Source organism: Symphalangus syndactylus, chromosome 3, assembly GCF_028878055.3.
Source record: "Symphalangus syndactylus isolate Jambi chromosome 3, NHGRI_mSymSyn1-v2.1_pri, whole genome shotgun sequence".
NCBI lineage: Eukaryota > Metazoa > Chordata > Mammalia > Primates > Hylobatidae > Symphalangus > Symphalangus syndactylus.
In genome coordinates this window covers 49527689-49545981 of record NC_072425.2, presented here as the reverse complement: position 1 = coordinate 49545981, position 18293 = coordinate 49527689, and the positions used below count along the sequence as shown (strand labels likewise).

General features: G+C 46.5%; 2 protein-coding genes across 11 annotated transcripts in view; one reads left to right on the top strand and one right to left on the bottom strand.

The window, feature by feature from the left end:
- AOPEP (aminopeptidase O (putative)) overlaps positions 1-4661 on the top strand; it is a 395241-nt gene extending 390580 nt beyond the window's left edge. The window contains exon 16 of the mRNA XM_055271838.2: positions 3976-4661. Within this exon, the coding sequence (XP_055127813.1) occupies positions 3976-4071 (96 nt within the window). The 3' untranslated portion in view covers positions 4072-4661. The remainder of the gene's footprint in view (positions 1-3975) is intronic.
- Positions 1-18293, bottom strand: part of FANCC (FA complementation group C) — a 226300-nt gene that overhangs the window by 10834 nt on the left and 197173 nt on the right. For all 10 annotated transcript variants that reach the window (XR_008656597.2, XR_010120015.1, XM_055271845.2 and 7 more), the window contains 4 exons: positions 12207-12282; positions 9525-9606; positions 6342-6516; positions 1947-2150 (listed from right to left, as the gene is read on the bottom strand). Coding sequence is in view for 8 of the 10 variants with exons in the window: in XM_055271845.2 (XP_055127820.1) it covers positions 1947-2150; positions 6342-6516; positions 9525-9606; positions 12207-12282 (537 nt within the window). In the remaining 2 variants the exon portion in view is untranslated. The remainder of the gene's footprint in view (positions 1-1946; positions 2151-6341; positions 6517-9524; positions 9607-12206; positions 12283-18293) is intronic.

Genomic DNA, 18293 nt, shown 5'->3' with positions numbered 1-18293 from the left:
TCCGTCTTAGCTGAGACACCAGCACCTGGGAGGCACAGCCTGGGCCCGCTCCACAGGACTGTCCTACCAGGATGGAGACAACCTCCTGGCCCTGGTTCTTGGCAGGTGGGTCATTTGTTACGGGGACTTTTATGAATGACATGTGAATGTCTGCACATGGACATTCACGTTTCAGTCAGGCCCGGCCTGGACGGGAGCAGGAGGGGCCTCTGGGGACTGGGAATATTCCTCTCTTGAGTTGGTTGCTGGCTGCACAGGTGTTGTTGGTTTGTGAAATTCATCAAGCTGTGTATTTTCTGTATGTATATGTCAACAAAAGTACAAATAAAATTTAAAAATTCCCAGAGCCAGCATGCTGGTGCTTTTTCTGAGATGAGTATTTTTTTAAATTGTGGTAAAATATACATAAAATGTGCTGTTTTACCCATTTTTGTAATTCGGTGGTATGTTTACAGTGTTGCACAGCCATCAGCACCGGCCGTCTCCTGCCCCTTTCCATCATCCCCACACTGACTCCCCACCCTCCGCCCTGGGAAACTCTGGTACTTCCTCTCCCTGGGCTTGACTCTTCCAGGTGCCTCACCTAAGTGACTCATACAACATCCTTGTTTCTGGCTTATTTCAATAGCACAGTGTCTTCCAGGTTCATTCATGTTGCAGCACTGTCAGAACCTCCTTCCATCTTCAGGCTGAACGGTACTCTTTCATGGGTACAGATCACACAGTGCATTGCTTGTCCCTCTACAGGCGTTTGGGCCATCTCTGCCTGCTGGCTGCTGAGAATAGTGCTGCCCTGAGCACTGGGCCAGATGGCCCTCCAGCCCCTGCTTTCGGCTCTCTGGGGTATAGACCTAGGAGAACCGCCTGCCACATGGTAATTCCCAGTTTGGCTGTTTGAGGAACCACCCCATTCTTCTCCACAGTAGCTGCACGACGTTAACGTCCCCACCGGGAAGCATATGAGTGTTCCGGTTCCCGCGCATCGTCATGGGCGTTTCTTTTCTCTCCTTGCTGACAGCCATCCTGATGGCTGTGCGGTGCATCTTGCTGCACTTTGCCTTTCCCTGACCACTCATGCCCTTTCTGTGAGCATTTCCCCACATGCCTACTGGCCATTTGTACATCTTCTTTGGAGAAATGTCTGTTCAAGTCCTTCACCCATTTTTGAACTGGGTTGTTTATCTTTTTGTTGTTGAGTTATAAGAATTCTTTATGTATTCTGAACACTAAACTCTAATCACATATATTATTTCCAAATATTTTTCTCCCATTCTGTGAATTGTGTTTTCACTTTCTTGACAGTATCATTTGATGCACAAAAGCTTTTAATTTTCATAAAGTCCAATTTATGTATTGTTTTCTTTCATCGCTGTGCCTTTGGTATCATATCCAAGAAATCATTGCCAAATCTAATGTCACAAAGAGTGCTCACTTTTGACTTGGACCATTTTTTACCCCTTAAGTCAAGTGGGCTTCCGGAAGGATTTCTTTGTAATAAACCAATTTTTTAAAGATTAACACAATTCTTTGCACTGTTGCAGTGAATAGCATTGTGGTTGCTTTGCAAGCACATTCTCATTGTGGCCTTATTTCTTTCCGTGAGGAGGAGGAGAGCAGCACGCTGCGATGGAAAGAAATGTACGTAGGGGGACAGGAGACCTGGCTTCTACTGCAGGCTCTGGCAGCAAGCTGTGGGCCGTGGGCCCAGGAGATGGCATCTCCTGTCTCTGAGCCTCTGTTTTCTCTTCTATGACATAAAGGTGCTGGAGAGGGCAGGCTCTGGGGTCCATCCCAGCTGTCAAACTCCTTGACCATTTATCTGTGCTGGGCAGCATCCTGGTACACACACTGTGCAGAGGCCAGACCCTGGGACAGGTAACCCACCTCTAACCCTCTCACCTGCAGCAGAAATGAGTACTAGGATGGTGGACCACAGGGAGACTTACCAGGGTGATGACATCCCAGGCGATCGTGTGGCCTCCAGGAGCCCAGAGCAGGAAGTGGAGGAGAAGGTGCCTGATCAGCTGTTGTGCAGGAGCTCTGGGGTCTGTGTCTGTGTCCTGTCCTGCTACTGTCTGCAGATCCTGGGCTGAGAGGCTGCTGCTTCTGGACATCACCAGGAGGTGGCCCAGCACGGCCTTCACTTGGACCTGGGAAATAGCATTTCACAGGGGAGAGGTTAGGAAGAGGCAGGACAGACATACTTCTAGGATTTATTTATTTGCTTTGAAGCAACCCCCAGAAAGGGGTAAGGACTGGCCCCTGAGAGAGGGAGCTAGGCAGCGGCCGAGTTTACACTCAATTCCACACAAACCCAAATGGGCGGAATGGAAATTTCTTGACTTCCTTTCGTCTTGCTCACCAAGCAATCAGGGCACCATGCCAGGAATTGACCTTTTTTTGTATAAAAGGAAACAGAGAAAAGTTCTCAACAGAATGTAGTCAGATTTTTATATTGTGGGGAAAAAGAACAAAAGGCTCCTTGAAGACTCGCCTATCACAGCCACAAATCAATTAAAGCCCCACGCAGTCAGACCTCCGCTGAGCCAGTGTTCCCATACGAATGCAGGCTTGCCTTTGCTTCTTGCTATACTGGGGGTCAGGGCAGGGGGTGGGGGGGAACACACACACATGCACACATGTGTACACAAGCACGGTCATACACACATGCATGCACACACAAGAACACATTTGTTTTACATGCTGGAACAATCTGTTTATATGTGTTTAATGTTCAAACAGAGGTCACAAGTCTGTGGAACCCACATAATAATGGTAATTATAAGTCTGCAGGTTGTTTTTGCATAAAAAATACTTATCCCATGCTGAGATGTTTCTGCTTGCTACAAGAATGGTACACCCAGTCGTGACTTGGAAAGCAAAGCAAAAACTAAAAGGCCATAGCTCCAAATGCCACATGGAACTCATGAACAGCTATGTTCCATCACTTCTGAAAGAATACTTAGGCCTATTCTGAGAATTCCCATGACCGATTTTATGGATTTTGTGTGAGGCGTTTTTTTTCCCTGGAAGTCAAGGCCTCATTCAATGAAGTCTGTCATAAACTCCAGTACACTGGGCGTGTTGTGTGAGCTCCTCTGACCACAATACAAGACCGTGAGAAACTGCACCATCGGGCTCTTCCACAGGGAGCGGCAGCGCTCCAGCAGGGCAGGCCTCGCTCTGCCCACCTTGCCCCTCAGCCGGCCCAGCCTGCCGGGTCTGATGGTGTCTACGGGAGCCCAAGGCCATTCTGCCATCTAACTGGGTCTGCAAAAATGTCAGGGTTTTTTGCAAAAAACAGATAAGCCTTTATATCTGTTTTTTCTCTTGACCCACAACCGACTTTCTGCCCTTGTCCAATAATCCCTAAGATGGGGTCTGTCTTCCTTTCTGTCTGTCCCAGACTGTCTTTCCCTTCAGAGGCCGTCTGTGCTCATGGGCTTCCACTTGAACACCAATAACTTTAAACACATCCTAAGTTTTTCAGGAGAAAGATAAAAGCTTTCTTTTCTTTTTAAAGTATTTTTTATCCTGCATTATAAAAACTTATATATGCTTACTATGGAAAATTTGAAAAAAGAAAAACCATTAAAATGATGTATAACTCTACCATCCAAAAAGACTCACTGTTAATAATTCTGTTTATATATTTCTTGTCTTTTTTTTCTACACACTGAGACCATTCACTACACATAATGCCTTGTATCTTTCATTTTTCTCTCCATAATGTACTATAAGCAGTTCACTTCACTGTATCTATAGAACATGCTCTTCAAGACCTTTTTTTTTTTTTTTTTTTTTTTGGAGACAGAGCCTTGCTCTGTCACCCAGGCTGGAATGCGGTGGCGCAATCTCTACTCACTGCAACCTCTGCCTCCTGGGCTCAAGCGATCCTTCCATCTCAGCCTCCCGAGTAGCTGGGACTATAGGCACACATTACCACACCTGGCTAATTTCTTTATTTTTTTGTAGAGACAGGGGTCTGTGTTGCCCAGGCTGGTCTCAAACTCATGGATTCAAGTGATCCAGCCGCCTCGGCTTTCCAAAGTGCTGGGATTACAGGCATGAACCACCACACCCGTCCAAGAGCATGATTTTTCATGGTATGTAACAGAATGATATTCCATGGTTAGGATATACCACAATTTATTTGGCCAGTAGCCTTACTATTGAAAGTTTAGGCCATTTCCCATTGTTGTATTTATGAACAATGCTGTGCTGAATATTCTTATACATAAGCCTTTGCATGGATCTCTATTCCCTAGGGTAATTCCTAGAAGTGGAACCACAGGGTTAAAGGGTATGAACCCTTGCCTGATTTTTTTTTTCCTTTTTTTCTCTAGGCATCATTGTACCTTACTGATTCTTAAGGGTATCTAAACAGACTTTTTTTTTGTTTATTTTGTTGTGATCTGATTCAGTTGGCAAAAGGAGATGAACTCTGGCTGCTGGTGGAACGGGTGGCTTGCCCATGAGTGGGACAGGCCTTCTCACAGGCTGGACACATCCTGGGCGGGGACATGCTTGCTCTTTGCACCCATGTTCTTCACCTCAAGGATGGTCACAGAGGCTGTGACGCCAGGCCCAGCACACGATGCGGGGATACGCCACCAGCTGATTTAATTGTGCCTTTTTAAATAAATGCACAAATGCACAGATACTGCTAATTTCAATTCAATCGCATAAGAATCATGCTTTCTAACACAGTTCACAGTTTGTCTCTCAAGCCCCCCAACAGACCATCAAGGGATTAAAGCTCACAAAACCCAGGAAAACAAGAGGTACGTATCATTCATTAAACTAAAATCCCCTTCCCAGGACGCCACATACACCAATGCCTCAGGCAGGCACCAGCGAGAAAGGGGCTCTGGAGTCACCAACATGAGCACTGGATTGAACTGCCAGGCAGATGGGCACCTGTGACAGAATGGGGGGAAGGGAAACGGATGCCTGCCACTGCCCCACTCACATTGAGCCAATACGTTCTCATCCAAAATCCTAGGCATCCCCTGAGGGAGAACTACGCAAGGGTTTTATCTTTTCTTAAAAAAGGACCAAGTTAGCTAGGAGAAGATGTGCCAATGTAGAACTTTCTAGAAATTAAGTGTTATTTAATTTATTTCTTTATACTTCAAAAGTGACTCTCTGTCAGTAACCTTTTGACTGTGATGGAATTGAACACGTATCTACCAACTTAGCTTATACAAAATCAAATAAGACAGAATATAAAAGGGCTTTAAAAACCATGTGTGCCCCGTACATCTTATTACTGTTAAAAAACATCAACCAGGATTTTCCTTAATTAGTTTAACGTGATCTTTTAAAGGGGAAGAAATAAAAAGCTTTCTTTTTAATCAGACAGCAATCCTCAAATACATATGTGGGTTATGACAATTTTTTCACAAAGCTTTATTTCTGATCCAAAATAATCACCAAATTTCAACTTTTTAAAATCTGAAACTATTTTTCTTTCCTATGCCACGCAAGCCTTTAAACAAAATACGCAGACATCTTTATTAGTCCGTGTGTTTTCAAACAACAGAAAATGTCAAAGCCAAGAGGAGCAGTGCTCCATACAAAATGAGCCTTGTCCTCTTTAACTACTAAGATCAGCACAGAGCACTGGCAGTTGAAGTTTTAAGAACCTAGAAAATCCATGCTTGCAAGGGAGGTGCCAATGCCTTTAATCAAAGCGTTGCTTCCTGTAATTATTATATTCCACATAAAATAACAACTGTCTTTGCCACAGACAGTTATCCAGTCCCATACTTAGCTGCTCTGTTATTTAGGAAATGACCAACTTCTTTTTCAGAAGCAAAGTGGTTAATATCATGTGATTACTTTAGTAAGAGATGTAAACAAAGACAGTAATGTGAGGATCTGTTGACTGATCCAAGAAAGGAGACAGTCAAGATGGAAGCAAGCCCCGGCCGGGCTGCTGGGGAGCGAGACAGGGCCCTGGCTGTGGCCAGGCTCTGCTGCCGGCACACCCCTCAGAACAGCCTGCCTCTGCAGGGCACGCCTTGGAGGACATGACCCTGGGGCAGATATGGCAGCTGAGCAATAACAGCTCAAATGACCTCGGGGAAGAAGGGTCTTCGTTTTGCAGGAGAATGGGCTGGCAGCATCTTGTCTCTGGCCACCTCGGTGGGGGCAGGAGAACGCCTCTAACCACAAGGCTGGAGGTCACCATGCCTGCAGGTTGCCACGACATATGCCATCTGTGGGCAGAGCTCAAGTGTCATGGGAGCCAAGCCCACAACAGAGCCTCTCTCTGCAGGCTCCTCTCGGCCCCCCAGAGCCCACCCCAAACACATGCAGTGGGGCCTGCTACCCACCATAGTCTGTGCTCTCTGCTGCCTTCCATCACGGGGGCCGTAGTAGAAGGCCAAGAGCCACAGCAGGGCCGCGGGGGGTTCGGCTGCCGACATCAGTAACTGTTCTGCCACCATCTCAGCCCATCTTCCGAAGTGAATGAACAGGAACCAGCTCTCAAAGGCACCTCCGCGGGACCTGGAACACAGTCAGAACACATGGCAGCTGGCAACTTGAATTCTTCTTCCTTTGGGTTTTTAAAGCAACTTTAACGTTTGCCAACAGTTGGCTTAAATTGTACTTATCCACCGAAGTGCAACCTACAAGGAATACAATTTAGACTCAGAAAGCCTGTCCAAACGCCACTCTGCACCATAACAGGACATCGAAAGAGTGCCTCTCAGGACCCCTGTGAGGCCTGAGGCCTTTGGACATCGGAATCTTTAATCCAGGTACGTTCAGTGAGGACAGGCACTGAGGAAGGAAGATTGCGGCCATGACCAGCAGGAACGTGGCAGGATGCGGTGGCACACCTCCCTCCCTTCTGAGACACGGAGAAAAAGGTGGAGGGTAGGACGCAGGCAGAAACATGGGCTGTTTCCCTTCTGACAAGACACAAAGTTCGGGTGGATATTTCAGCAACTACGAATTTTTAATGAGCTGCTGTCATCATGGGTGCGTCAATGCCAGAAAGTTAAAGCGTTTACAAAGCTATCCCCTCGCCACACTGGCAAATGGGAGTTGCAGTACTTGTTTTAAGGGTAGAATTTGCCCGAGATAAGGGCCCACTAATTGTGTGCAGTGTCGGTCTCAGCAGGTGAACATCTCCCTTGGAGAGGATGGAACAGACCGGCCTGAGATCACATTAGATGAGAACTCTCCTCCTGGACTGGGGCAGTGGCTGGAACAGGAGTGTTCCTGGCCCCTTTGTTGGATCTGCCTCCATGTTCCTCTGCCTGGCCCATGGAATTCCCAAGCTCTAAGCACTGTTCTCGCCTCCCTGGTCACTGCTGTCCTCCTGCCCCAGTCCTCCCTGAGAACAAGTGGTTAAATGTTCTACATTTGAGCAACAGAGACATGTCTCTCTTTCCCAGGACATGGTCAGAGCTGATGCTCTTGCGGCCAAGTTGGCTGTGGGCTGGGTTAGGCTGTATCAGAGTGAGGAGGGGACTCTGCCATGCCTCTTCCCTGCAGGCACCATGTCAGGGTAGACAGACGCACAGAGCAGTGAGGCTCCCTCACGCTCCCGGCTCCCAGGTTGGCAGCATGCCTAGATCACGATCAGAGACCGGCCTGGTCCTTACCTCTGTCTTCCACTAGTAGCTGAATGCACAAGCAGTCCCATGTGGCCACCTGAAAGGTGTCTCATGGCTCCAAGGTCTGGATTGAGGTGGGAGCCCCATGAGGTCTAAGTCCTGCTCTGCAGCACCACATGCACCCTTTCTGGTTGCTGTTTTATTCCAGTCTCCACGCATTTGACATCACACATTCTGAGTGATGGTGGAGAGGGTGGGTAGAGAGAGGAGAAAAACACCCAGGGCACCCACGGCACAGCATTTCTCAATCACAGGGTGGGCTACTTATGCCACCTACATCTACATCCCTGTCCCCGAGTTAAGATTCTTCAAGGTCCAGCTCTGTGTAACACCAGGACAACCAGGGAGGGTGTGTGTGGGCCCGACCGGCCACTGCAGGCTATTCATGTGGCCAACCCCGGAGCCTCCATTGGCTGCAGGCCTTTTTTGTCTGGTCTCTGTCGGTAAGAATCATGGTGAGGAAGGAGTGAGCAGCTGGCACCCAAGCCATCAATCACAGAGCTGGACACAGGCATGTCACCCATTGTCTGTGTCGACTCGGTGTGAGATTACAGAGAATTCCAGGAGTAAAGTGGCAAAAGGAACAAATAAGATAGATAGTCTTAGTAGGCTAGCAGGGACAATGAATAAAATTATACTCTAAAAGAGGAAGCCAAAGAGTGTTATGATACAAGGAATTTAGCAAGGCATAAATGTGAATGCTTTCAGGAAAATCACACACATAAGAGGGTACCTAACACTACTGTTAGAAATTAACAGGCTGGGCACAGCAGTCCACACCTGTAATCCCAGCACGACGGGAGGCCAAGGCAGGAGGATTACCTGAGCCCACGAATTTGAGGCAATACAGCAAAACCTCTACAAAAAAAATTTTTTTTTTTTCCGAGACGGAGTCTCACTCTGTCGCCCAGGCTGGAGTGCAGTGGCATGATCTCGGCTCACTGCAAGCTCTGCCTCCTGGGTTCACGCCATTCTCCTGCCTCAGCCTCCCGAGCAGCTGGGGCTACAAGCGCCTGCCACCACGCTCGGCTAATTTTTTGTATTTTTAGTAGAGATGGTGTTTCACCATGTTAGCCAGGATGGTCTCGATCTCCTGACCTTGTGATCCGCCTGCCTCGGCCTCCCTAAGTGCTAGGATTACAGGTGTGAGCCACTGCGCCCGGCCACAAAAAAATTTAAACATTAGCTAGGTGTGGTGGTACACACCTGCAGTCCCAGCTACTCAGGAGTCTGAGTGGGAGGATCACCTAAGCCCAGGAATTTGAGGCTACAGTGAGATGTGATCATTCCACTGCACTCCAGCCTGGGAGACAGAGCAAGACCTTAACTCTAAAAATTAAAAAAACAAAACAAACAAACAAAAAAAACAAAAAAAAACACAGAATTTGTTAGAATAGATTTTCTCATTTTAGAGATATTCATTGGAGAGAAGGAAAAGCAAACATTTAACGTTCTACCCTACTGTGCAGGAGTTTCAAATCTCCTTCCCTAGAGAGGTAGAGAGAAGACCACAGGACCCAAACAAGTGCCCTTTCCCTTCTGCGCGGCCAGGGAGGGGTTCCCAGCAGGTGGGCGCTGCTTTTTCCAGGGCCTCTTCTTTTTATTGTTATGCCTGTATATTTCAAAATCTAAAACCAGACGTTATGTAGAAACGTTTCGATACAGGTATTGACACACGCATATATGCGCATGCCTGTTCATCCTGACCTGCTCCAAGCCATCCGTGCAGCCATGCGCTTCCTCCACTTCTCACTTCACCATGGTGCTCACCTGTTTGGTGATGGTCCCAGACCAGTAATGCCTTCCTCTGTCAGCCCTGCTCAAAGGGCAGATGAGGATCTAGGGAAACCGTGTGTGAAGTAGATTTAGGAGTGGTCAGTGTTTGCTCACCCATGAGTCTGGTCTTCAACTGCTTCTCTGAGCAGTTCAGAAATATGCTTCAGTGTCTGGAGCCAGTGTCCCCGAGGGATATCTGCAGGTGGAGAGAGACACGTCAGAGGGCAACTGAGGAAATGTCAAGCCCATGAGGAACCACCTGCAGGGACGACCTGAGGAGTCTTTCTTTGGGAGACGCCCTTTACTTCTGGTTCATGGAACCTAATACTGTTCTCATGCTTTTCCCAGCCAGTACCTATCTCTTAAGCCTGGGGAAGTAAGATCTGTCCATGTCACACAGAGCTGAACCTCAAAGAATCTAATGTTTTTATTTAGTTTGGTGGGGTTTTAAGACACGATCTTGCTTTGTCAGAGGCTGGAGTGCAGTGGTACGATCCTGGTTCACTGCAGCCCCAACCTCCTGGGCTCAAGCGATCCTCCTACCTCAGCCTCCCCAGTAGCTGGGACTACAGGGGTGCACCACCACGCCCGGCTATTTTTAAAATTTTTTTGTAGAGATGAGGTTTCACTATGTTTCTCAGACTTGTCTCAAATTCCTGGGCTCAAGTGATCCTCCCCCCTTGGCCTTCCAAAGTGCTGGAATTACAGGCATTAATCACCACGCTTGGCCTCAAGTAATTTTGAATTCAGGTACATGGAAGTAGCTAGATTGCATAAGCAGCCCCCGCTGAGACTGGGAAATGCCGGGTTGCGGATGCCCTAGGTTTCTTCTTTTCTACCTACGCACTCCTCCATCACTAATGTGTTGATTTCAAAATAGATGGAGACTGTAGTCAAGCAGCCAACAAGGAATTAGGAATAGACTGCCTGACTGCTTTCCTAGGGCTGTGATGAATTCATGATTTCAGGTTTACAGCGGAAAAAAAGGCCAGGAAAGAAAATAAGTGAGCATTATGCAAACAAATGTCTTTTCTTGAGTGAGCTGCTCTGGTTTCACAATCATCCTGTGGTTTTAAATACAGCTGAGCAGCACATATCTGCAGTTCTATGCAGCATCTGCAGAAGTTTTCACATAGTGATAGATGCTATAATCGAACACACAAGGAAGATAAGGCGAGTGATGGACGAACCGCTGCTACTCCACAAGGCCAGTGCCTCCCTCCTCTGAACTCCCGCGGCCCTTGGAGCACAGCCTTTTGAAGGCATTTTTTGTTCCTTCCTTTTTACTAGCTATTTAGATGTTTATTTCGCATTTCCTCCACTTGTAGTGTCTACACAGTCAGGGCTCGTAAGCCATCATCTTTTACACCCCTCCCCCGGCCTTCACAATGGGCATGAAATAAATTTCTGATGAATAGAAGATCATGCTACTAAAAAACACTTCTTCAGTGTGTGACCATAACACTGTTTCCCAAAGTAATATACAGACAGCTGTTCTAGGAACCAGCACAAGAGGTTCTTGTACTTCTGCTCGAAGCCACCTATTTATATTTGGACATAAATCTACAAGTTACACAAACGGAAAGGTAGAGGGTTGGGCCCATGCCCATGCACCACCTCGCCGTTTGTGTACTATTTCCAAACTGAGACACTAACAACTCCAGTACATTTTCTGGAGCTCACTCAGCGTCCTGTTGGCTGACTTTAGGCTTTGCTGATCTGACTTAAGCATAAGGTGAACCCTGGGAGAGTGAATTCCTCATTTTTCTGTCTTGTTCATAAAGTTTTCCCAAGGATTTTCATAAAACTGTCACCCAGAGATCCTACCCCCAGCTCCAGCATCTGAGAGGACAGTGTCAGGGGAGCACCCTGGGCAAGAACCTACATCTTCTCGAAACAGGAAGAGGAATTTAGTTTTTGTAAAATGCTCTGAAACTTTGAATCATTTGCATTTCTCAAACAGATCTACTTACTCAAGTCTCAGAAAAAAGGCAGGCCCAAAATGGCATAAAAAGGAAATGTGACTGGCTCATCCCCTTCTGTCTCCTCTCCTCCCATGCTCCAATAAGGCCCCTGGTGCAGCCTGTGCCCATGTCAGGACTGCCTTCCGTCAGGTTTCAGGCCTCAGAGGGAAAGGATGCCCTTATTCTCTATTTCTGAAATGTCTCCTAAGCATGAGCTCACAGCCACATTCCTGGATCAACACCAGTCGAATGAAGGCTGGAACCATCACTTCCCCAACTGGATAGCCTTTGGAAGGCTGGCAAAAGATATCAGGAAAGGCTGTGGATGAAGCACCTTACTGAACTCTCTCAAAATCCTTCCCTTAGCTTGGTTAGGGGAAACTTCCCCTGCATTTCCTCAGCTTCATCCATCATTTTATCTTTTCTTCTGCAACAAGGCTGCACAGAGTAGAAAGAATGAAAAGCAAATGAATGTACTGTTTTATTCTGACTCAGCCAAGTCTTAGCCTGTTCCTGGCATCTGGTGGATCTGGTTGGCACCAGCAGAGCCTGTGTTATCTGGAGGCAGACTGGCAAAACCTACCAGAGGCCACTGGTTTTTTTTTGTTGTTGTTTGTTTTCTTCTTTTGGTAAGTGATCACAACTGGGAAGCCAAGCAGACTCTCATATCAAAATCCACAGAATGTGGGATCCTGGGGGCTTAAAGGGATCTTAGAAATAACCAGTTCTGTCTCCCTCATGCTATAGATAAGGGCCTGATGGGGAGGTCATAATTTGACAGTGCTCTTCCCAGGAAATCATTCTGATGTGGGCAAAGTCAACCCTAACTCACCTTGAGGGTCTTGCAACAGCACCATGGCAAGAGATGGAGAAGTGTAAGGAAAGTAGGTCTTGAGTGCAAACCGCAGCTGCCACAGGATGGAAAATCCAAAGAGCATGAACATTAAGATTGAAACGGGGTCAGGAAAATACAAAACTCCGAGTCTTCTGCCCAAAAAAGACCCACCAGTACTAACATGGTCAGAACACTTCCTTAAACATTTATTTTTTGAAAAATAAGCTCCCAATAACCTCATATTTTTCAGAATAATTAACCTTTTTAAAGTCACCTTCTGGGACTTAAGAAAAATAATAACGTTATGCTCTTGATGTCTTTATGAGTTCTACCTCACATGAACCCAATTATACAAATAAATCTTCTATTTTGGAAAGACTTGCCAAAGCAGTTGTGAGATGTTAGGTATTTCAGCATTTTTTTTTTTTTTTTGAAACGGAGTTTTGCTCTTGTTGCCCAGGCTGGAATGCAATGGCGCGATCTCAGCTCACCGCAACCTCTGGCTCCCAGGTTCAAGTGATTCTCCTCCCTCAGTCTCCCAAGTAGCTGGGATTACAGGCATGCGCCACCAAGCACCACTAATTTTGTATGTTTAGTAGAGACAGGGTTTCTCCATGTTGGTCAGGCTGGTCTCAAACTCCTGACCTCAGATGATCTGGCCGCCTCAGCCTCCCAAAGTATGGGGATTACAGGTGTGAGCCACCGTGCCCGGCTTTTTTTTTTTTAATTGAGATGGAGTCTCCTTCTGTTGCGCAGGCTGCAGTGCAGAGGCACAATCTCAGCTCACTGCAACCTCCACCTCCCGGGTCCAAATAATTCTCCTGCCTCAGCCTCCCGAGTAGCCGGGATTACAGGTACGCACCACCACACCTGGCTAATTTTTGCATTTTTAGTAGAGATGGGGTTTCACCATGTTGGCCAGGCTGGTCTTGAACTCCTCACCTTAAGAGATCCACCTGCCTCGGCCCCCCAAAGTGCTGGGGTTATAGTCATGAGCCACTGAGCCTGGCTCAGCATGGTTTTTAAAATAACAACAAAAGTGTAAAACAACTGTGCTCGCATTTCAAGGGCCAAAGAGCTACAGCTATCTACGCCCCCAAGGGGCACAGAAGCTTTTTGTAAAAATTGAGGTAAAATCTATAAAGCATGGAGTGCATGGGCTTTAAGTATATGAGGTTTTGGTAAATGTGCAAATCCATGTGACCACCACCCCAGTGAAGACACATTTCTATTACGCCAAAAAGTCCCCTTCCAATTCTTGACAATCATTCCCTCCACCCCACCCTGGCAACCAATGTTTTGATTTTGACAAGAGAGATTAGTTTTGCTTATTCTTGAATTTTGTGTAAAGGGAACATAAAGTATGTTTTCCTTTGTGTCTGGCTTCTTGGGCTCAACATATTTTTTTAAAGATTAAGCATGTTATTGTGTGCGAGTAGATCATTCTGTTTTTATTGCTCAGAAGTAGTCTGAATTGTATGAATATGCCATAGTCTGTTTAGGCATTCTCCTCTTGATGTGCATTTGGGCTGCTTCCAGTTTGGGGCTGTCATGAATAAAGCTGTAGTTAACATGCATACATATGTCTTTTCGTGGACATGTGTTTCTGTTTCTCCTGGGTATGCCATCGGAATGGAATTGCTGGGTCACAGACAGATGCTTGTTTAACATCGTAAGGCCATATGGTTTTCTGGTGTTGTACCATCTTACGCCCACCAGCAATGTATGTGAATTCCAGTTGCTCCACATGCTCCCCAGCATTTCATCCATTCTAGTGGCTGGGAACATAACCCTATGTATGCTTGCTTTCCTACCTGTTTCACTCTGCACTTTCCTGATGGCAGATGACGCCGAACAATTTTCATGTGCCTACTGCCAACTTATGTATCTTTTTTGAAAGTGTATATTTAAGTCTTTTGTCCATTTTAAAAACTGGTTTCTTAGGCAGTTATAAGAGATCTTCATATATTCTTGACACATGTCCTCTGTTGTATACATGTATTACAAATATTTTCTCCTAGCTAACGGCTTGCTTTCTCAGTTTCTTCTTTCTTTTCTTATCTTTTTTTTTTTAATTGAGATGGAGTCTTGCTCTGTTGCCAGGCTGGAGTGCAGTGGTGTGATCTTGGCTCCCTGCAACCTCCACCTCCCGGGTTCAAGCAATTCTCCTGCCTGAGCCTCCCAAGTAGCTGGGACTAAAGGCACATGCCACTACGCCCAGCTAATTTTTTTATTTTTAGTAGAGACAGGGTTTCACCATGTTGGCCAGGATGGTCTTGAGCTCTTGACCTCATGATCCACCCACCTCAGCCTCGCAAAGTGCTAGGATTACAGGCATGAGCCACCATGCCTGGCCTGCTTTTTCAGTTTCTTAATGATATCTATCAAAGAACAGAAATTTTAAATTCCTTTCTTATTTTTTGAGATATGGTTTCACTCTGTTGCCCAAGCTGGAGTGCAGTGGCATGATCATAGCTTACTGAAGCCTTGATCTCCCAGACTCAAGTGATCCTCCCACCTCAGCCTCCCGAGTAGCTAGGACAACAGGTGTCTGCCACCACATTCAGCGAAACTTTGTATTTTTTGTAGAAAAGAGGTCTTACTTTGTTGCCCAGGCTGGTCTCCATCTCCTGGGCTCAAGAGATCCTCCTGCCTTGGGGCTCCCAACGTGCTGGGATTCCAGGCGTGAGCTATGCCCCCAGCCTAGAAGTTTTAAATTCTGATGAGGTCTAATTTATCCATTTTTTCCTATGGTTAGTGCTTCTGAGAAATCTTAGATCACCTCAGTGTCAAACAGATATATTCTCCTATGCTCTCTCTAGGGGCTTTATCTTTCTAACGTTTCTGTTGAAGCCCATGATCCTCTCAAATTAACTGTTGTGTGCTTTACAAGGTAACAGTTGAGGTTCATTTTTCTACATATGGACATCCAGTTATTCCAGCATCATTTGTTGAAAACGTTCCTTTCCCCATTGAATTGTCTTGGCATCTCTGTCAAAAATCAGTTGGCCACATATGTATGGGTCTATATCTGGACTCAGTTCTGATCTGTGGCTGTCTTTTTGCCAATACCTCACTGTCTTGATTACAATAGCTTTTAAAATCTTTTTTTTTTTTTTTTAAGACAGCGTCTCACCCTGTCTTCCAGGCTGGAGTGCAGTGGTGTGATCATGGCTCACTGCAGCCTCCACCTTCTGGGCTCAAGCAATCCTCCCACCTCACCACCCGAGTAGCTGGGACTACAGGCATGCATCACCATGCCCAGCTAATTTTTTATTTATTTATTTTTTTTGTAGAGACTGGGGTCTCACTATGTTGCCCAGGCTGGTCTTGAACTCCTGGACTCAAGCAATCCTCCCACCTTGGCCTCCCAAAGTGCTGGGATTACAGGCATGGGCCGCCGTGCCCAGCCAGGTCTTCGTTTTTTTGTTCAATCTGACGTTTCTGTCTTTTTACTAGAATATTTAACTTCCATTTAATTGCTGAAATTAATGTCATTGTTGGTAGTTTTGGGTTTAGGTCTATCTTTTGACATTGGTTTTCTATTTTCCCCTCAATTTTTTGTTCCTTTGTCAGCTTACATTTCTATTTTTTGGCACCTTAAGTCAATCAGATTGTACCAAGTTCTGGCCCTCCCCCGGCCCCACACTGCCTTCCAACCTCACATGAGGGCAGCTGGGGGGAGGCAGGAGACCTCTCAGTGTGGTGTCCCTTTAAAGGGCTGATGGCCTCCAGTTTCTGTCCACTTTTTCAGGTGCTCTGTAGTGCCTTCAAATAGATTTTTAAAAATACTTTGCCTGGAGTTTATCATTTTTATATGTGGGAGATTTAATCTAGCTCATTACCAGATGCTGTCATGGCTGCAACCAGAAACTGACCTGACTGGCTCTACTGAGCCACAGTGCAGGCTAGAAAAAGTGGCTTGTCACACCCATCTCAATTTCTGCCTACTGTCTGATAGGGCATATTGATGGAGCTGACTGTGTCCTCCAAACAGAACAGGGGCAAGAGGAAAGGGTAAGAAGCACTGATGTGAGTGCTTCTGATGATGGGAGAGAATGTGGATTTATGGGATCACTCATAAACTGTTGCAGGAAGTGCAAATGGGCATCAACACTTTTGAAATGAGTCTGGCAGGATCTACGAAAGCTGAACTTTTGCATTCCGAATACACTTCCCCTCCTAAGTATCCATCCCAGAGTATCCAGAGCAACATCGTTTGTAATAAAAAACAAAACCTGGAAGCATCTCAAGTGCCTACCAGCAGCAGGATGGCTACACTGCCGTATGTTTTCACAATGGACTATGCTTCCCCACAGTCACACATGGCAACATCAAGGAGTCTTTGCTAAGTGGAAAAGCAAGTCTCAAAAGATTGCAGAGTATGCTGCTCCTGTTTGTTTTATAAAGTGCAAAAACAATCAAAACTAAACAAAACATTGTTTAGGCAGTCATATGTATGTGATCAAACTACCTTCAGAAAGAGCAAAGGGATAATAAACATAAAATTCATTTTTTTTTTTTTTTTTGGAGATGGAGTCTCGCTCTGTCGCCCAGGCTGGAGTGCAGTGGCGCAATCTCGGCTCACTGCAAGCTCCGCCTTCCGGGTTCATGCCATTCTCCTGCCTCAGCCTCCCGAGTAGCTGGGACTACAGGCGCCCGCCACCACGCCCGGCTAATTTTTTTGTATTTTTAGTAGAGACAGGGTTTCACTGTGTTAGCCAGAATGGCCTCGATCTCCTGACCTTGTGACCCGCCTGCCTCGATCTCCCAAAGTGCTGGGATTACAGGAGTGAGCCACTGCACCCGGCACATAAAATTCAAACCAGAGGTTACCTGGAGGGAGAGAGGCAGGGAGGAGCACGTGGATAGACACATATTCAGATTATTAGATATCAGGTTTACAGATATTCATTTTATTAAGAAGGAATTAATGAATAAAACACAGAGAGAAAAGAGGGTCATGCATCTACCAAATATGACATGAAGGGTTTTGATTAGCTAAAAATGGACACTTAAGAAGGCAGAGGGTCAACAGATGTGGATGGCCATCAGTTAAAAAGGCAGGCACTCAGGAACAGCTCTAGGAAGAGAAATAAACTAACAGATACCTATGCAGGCATCGGCAAAGCAAAGAGACTTTGCTTTCCTTTGTTGAGCTGAAGGTGAGGGTGGTGAATTCCTGTTTTTGGATCCCTGCCCTGCCTCACACCAGGACCCAGTGTGTGGTCCCACGTCCTTAGATATGTATTCCTGGTCAGGGTACTAGTCTCAATTAAAAGCAACTGCAACATCAGTCCCAATCCATAGTGCCCACGGCCAACACAGAGGCTGAGGGTGAAGCTAAGAAGAAAAACAGGCGCGAGCTAACCCTAAAGAGCACAGTGGCACTCCTCCGCGGCCTCTGCTTCAACCCAGGTGTGCTCCGCGAGGCCACAGGTGAGACTCCCCAGAGGCCCGTTCCTAATGGGGTCTACAAAGAATGCACAAGGGAGGCTCAGCGACATTTACAGTTAGGCTCAAAATAACCGTGAGGGCCAGCTGTGCCTTCCAGCTGAGCCACCTCCAAAATTCCAGGTGGGACGACGGATAGCGCATATTGCTACAGCCCAGCTTACTTCTCCAGGGAAAGTGAGGGTGGGAAAAAATAAATCACAAATATTTACTGTTGGCCAGGCACAGTGGCTCAAGCCTGGAATCCAAGCACCTTGGGAGGCCAAGGTGGGAGGTTCCCTTGAACCCAGCTGTTCGAGACCAGCCTGAGCAACAGAGAGACTATCTCTACAAAAAACATTTAAAAATTAGCTTGGCGTGGTGGCTTGAACCTGTGGTTCCAACTACTTGGGAGGCTGAGGTGGGGGGATCGCTTGAGCCTAAGAAGCCAAAGGCTGCAGTGAGCCATGATCATACTACTGCACTCCAGCCTGGGCGACAGAGTGACAGCCTGTCTCAAAAAATAAAATAAATATGTATTTACTGTTGCTTTAAAAAGCAGAAACAGGCTGGGTGTGGTGGCTCACACCTGTAACCCCAGCACTTTGGGAGGCCAAGGTGGGAAGCTCGCTTGAGCCCCAGAGGTTGAGA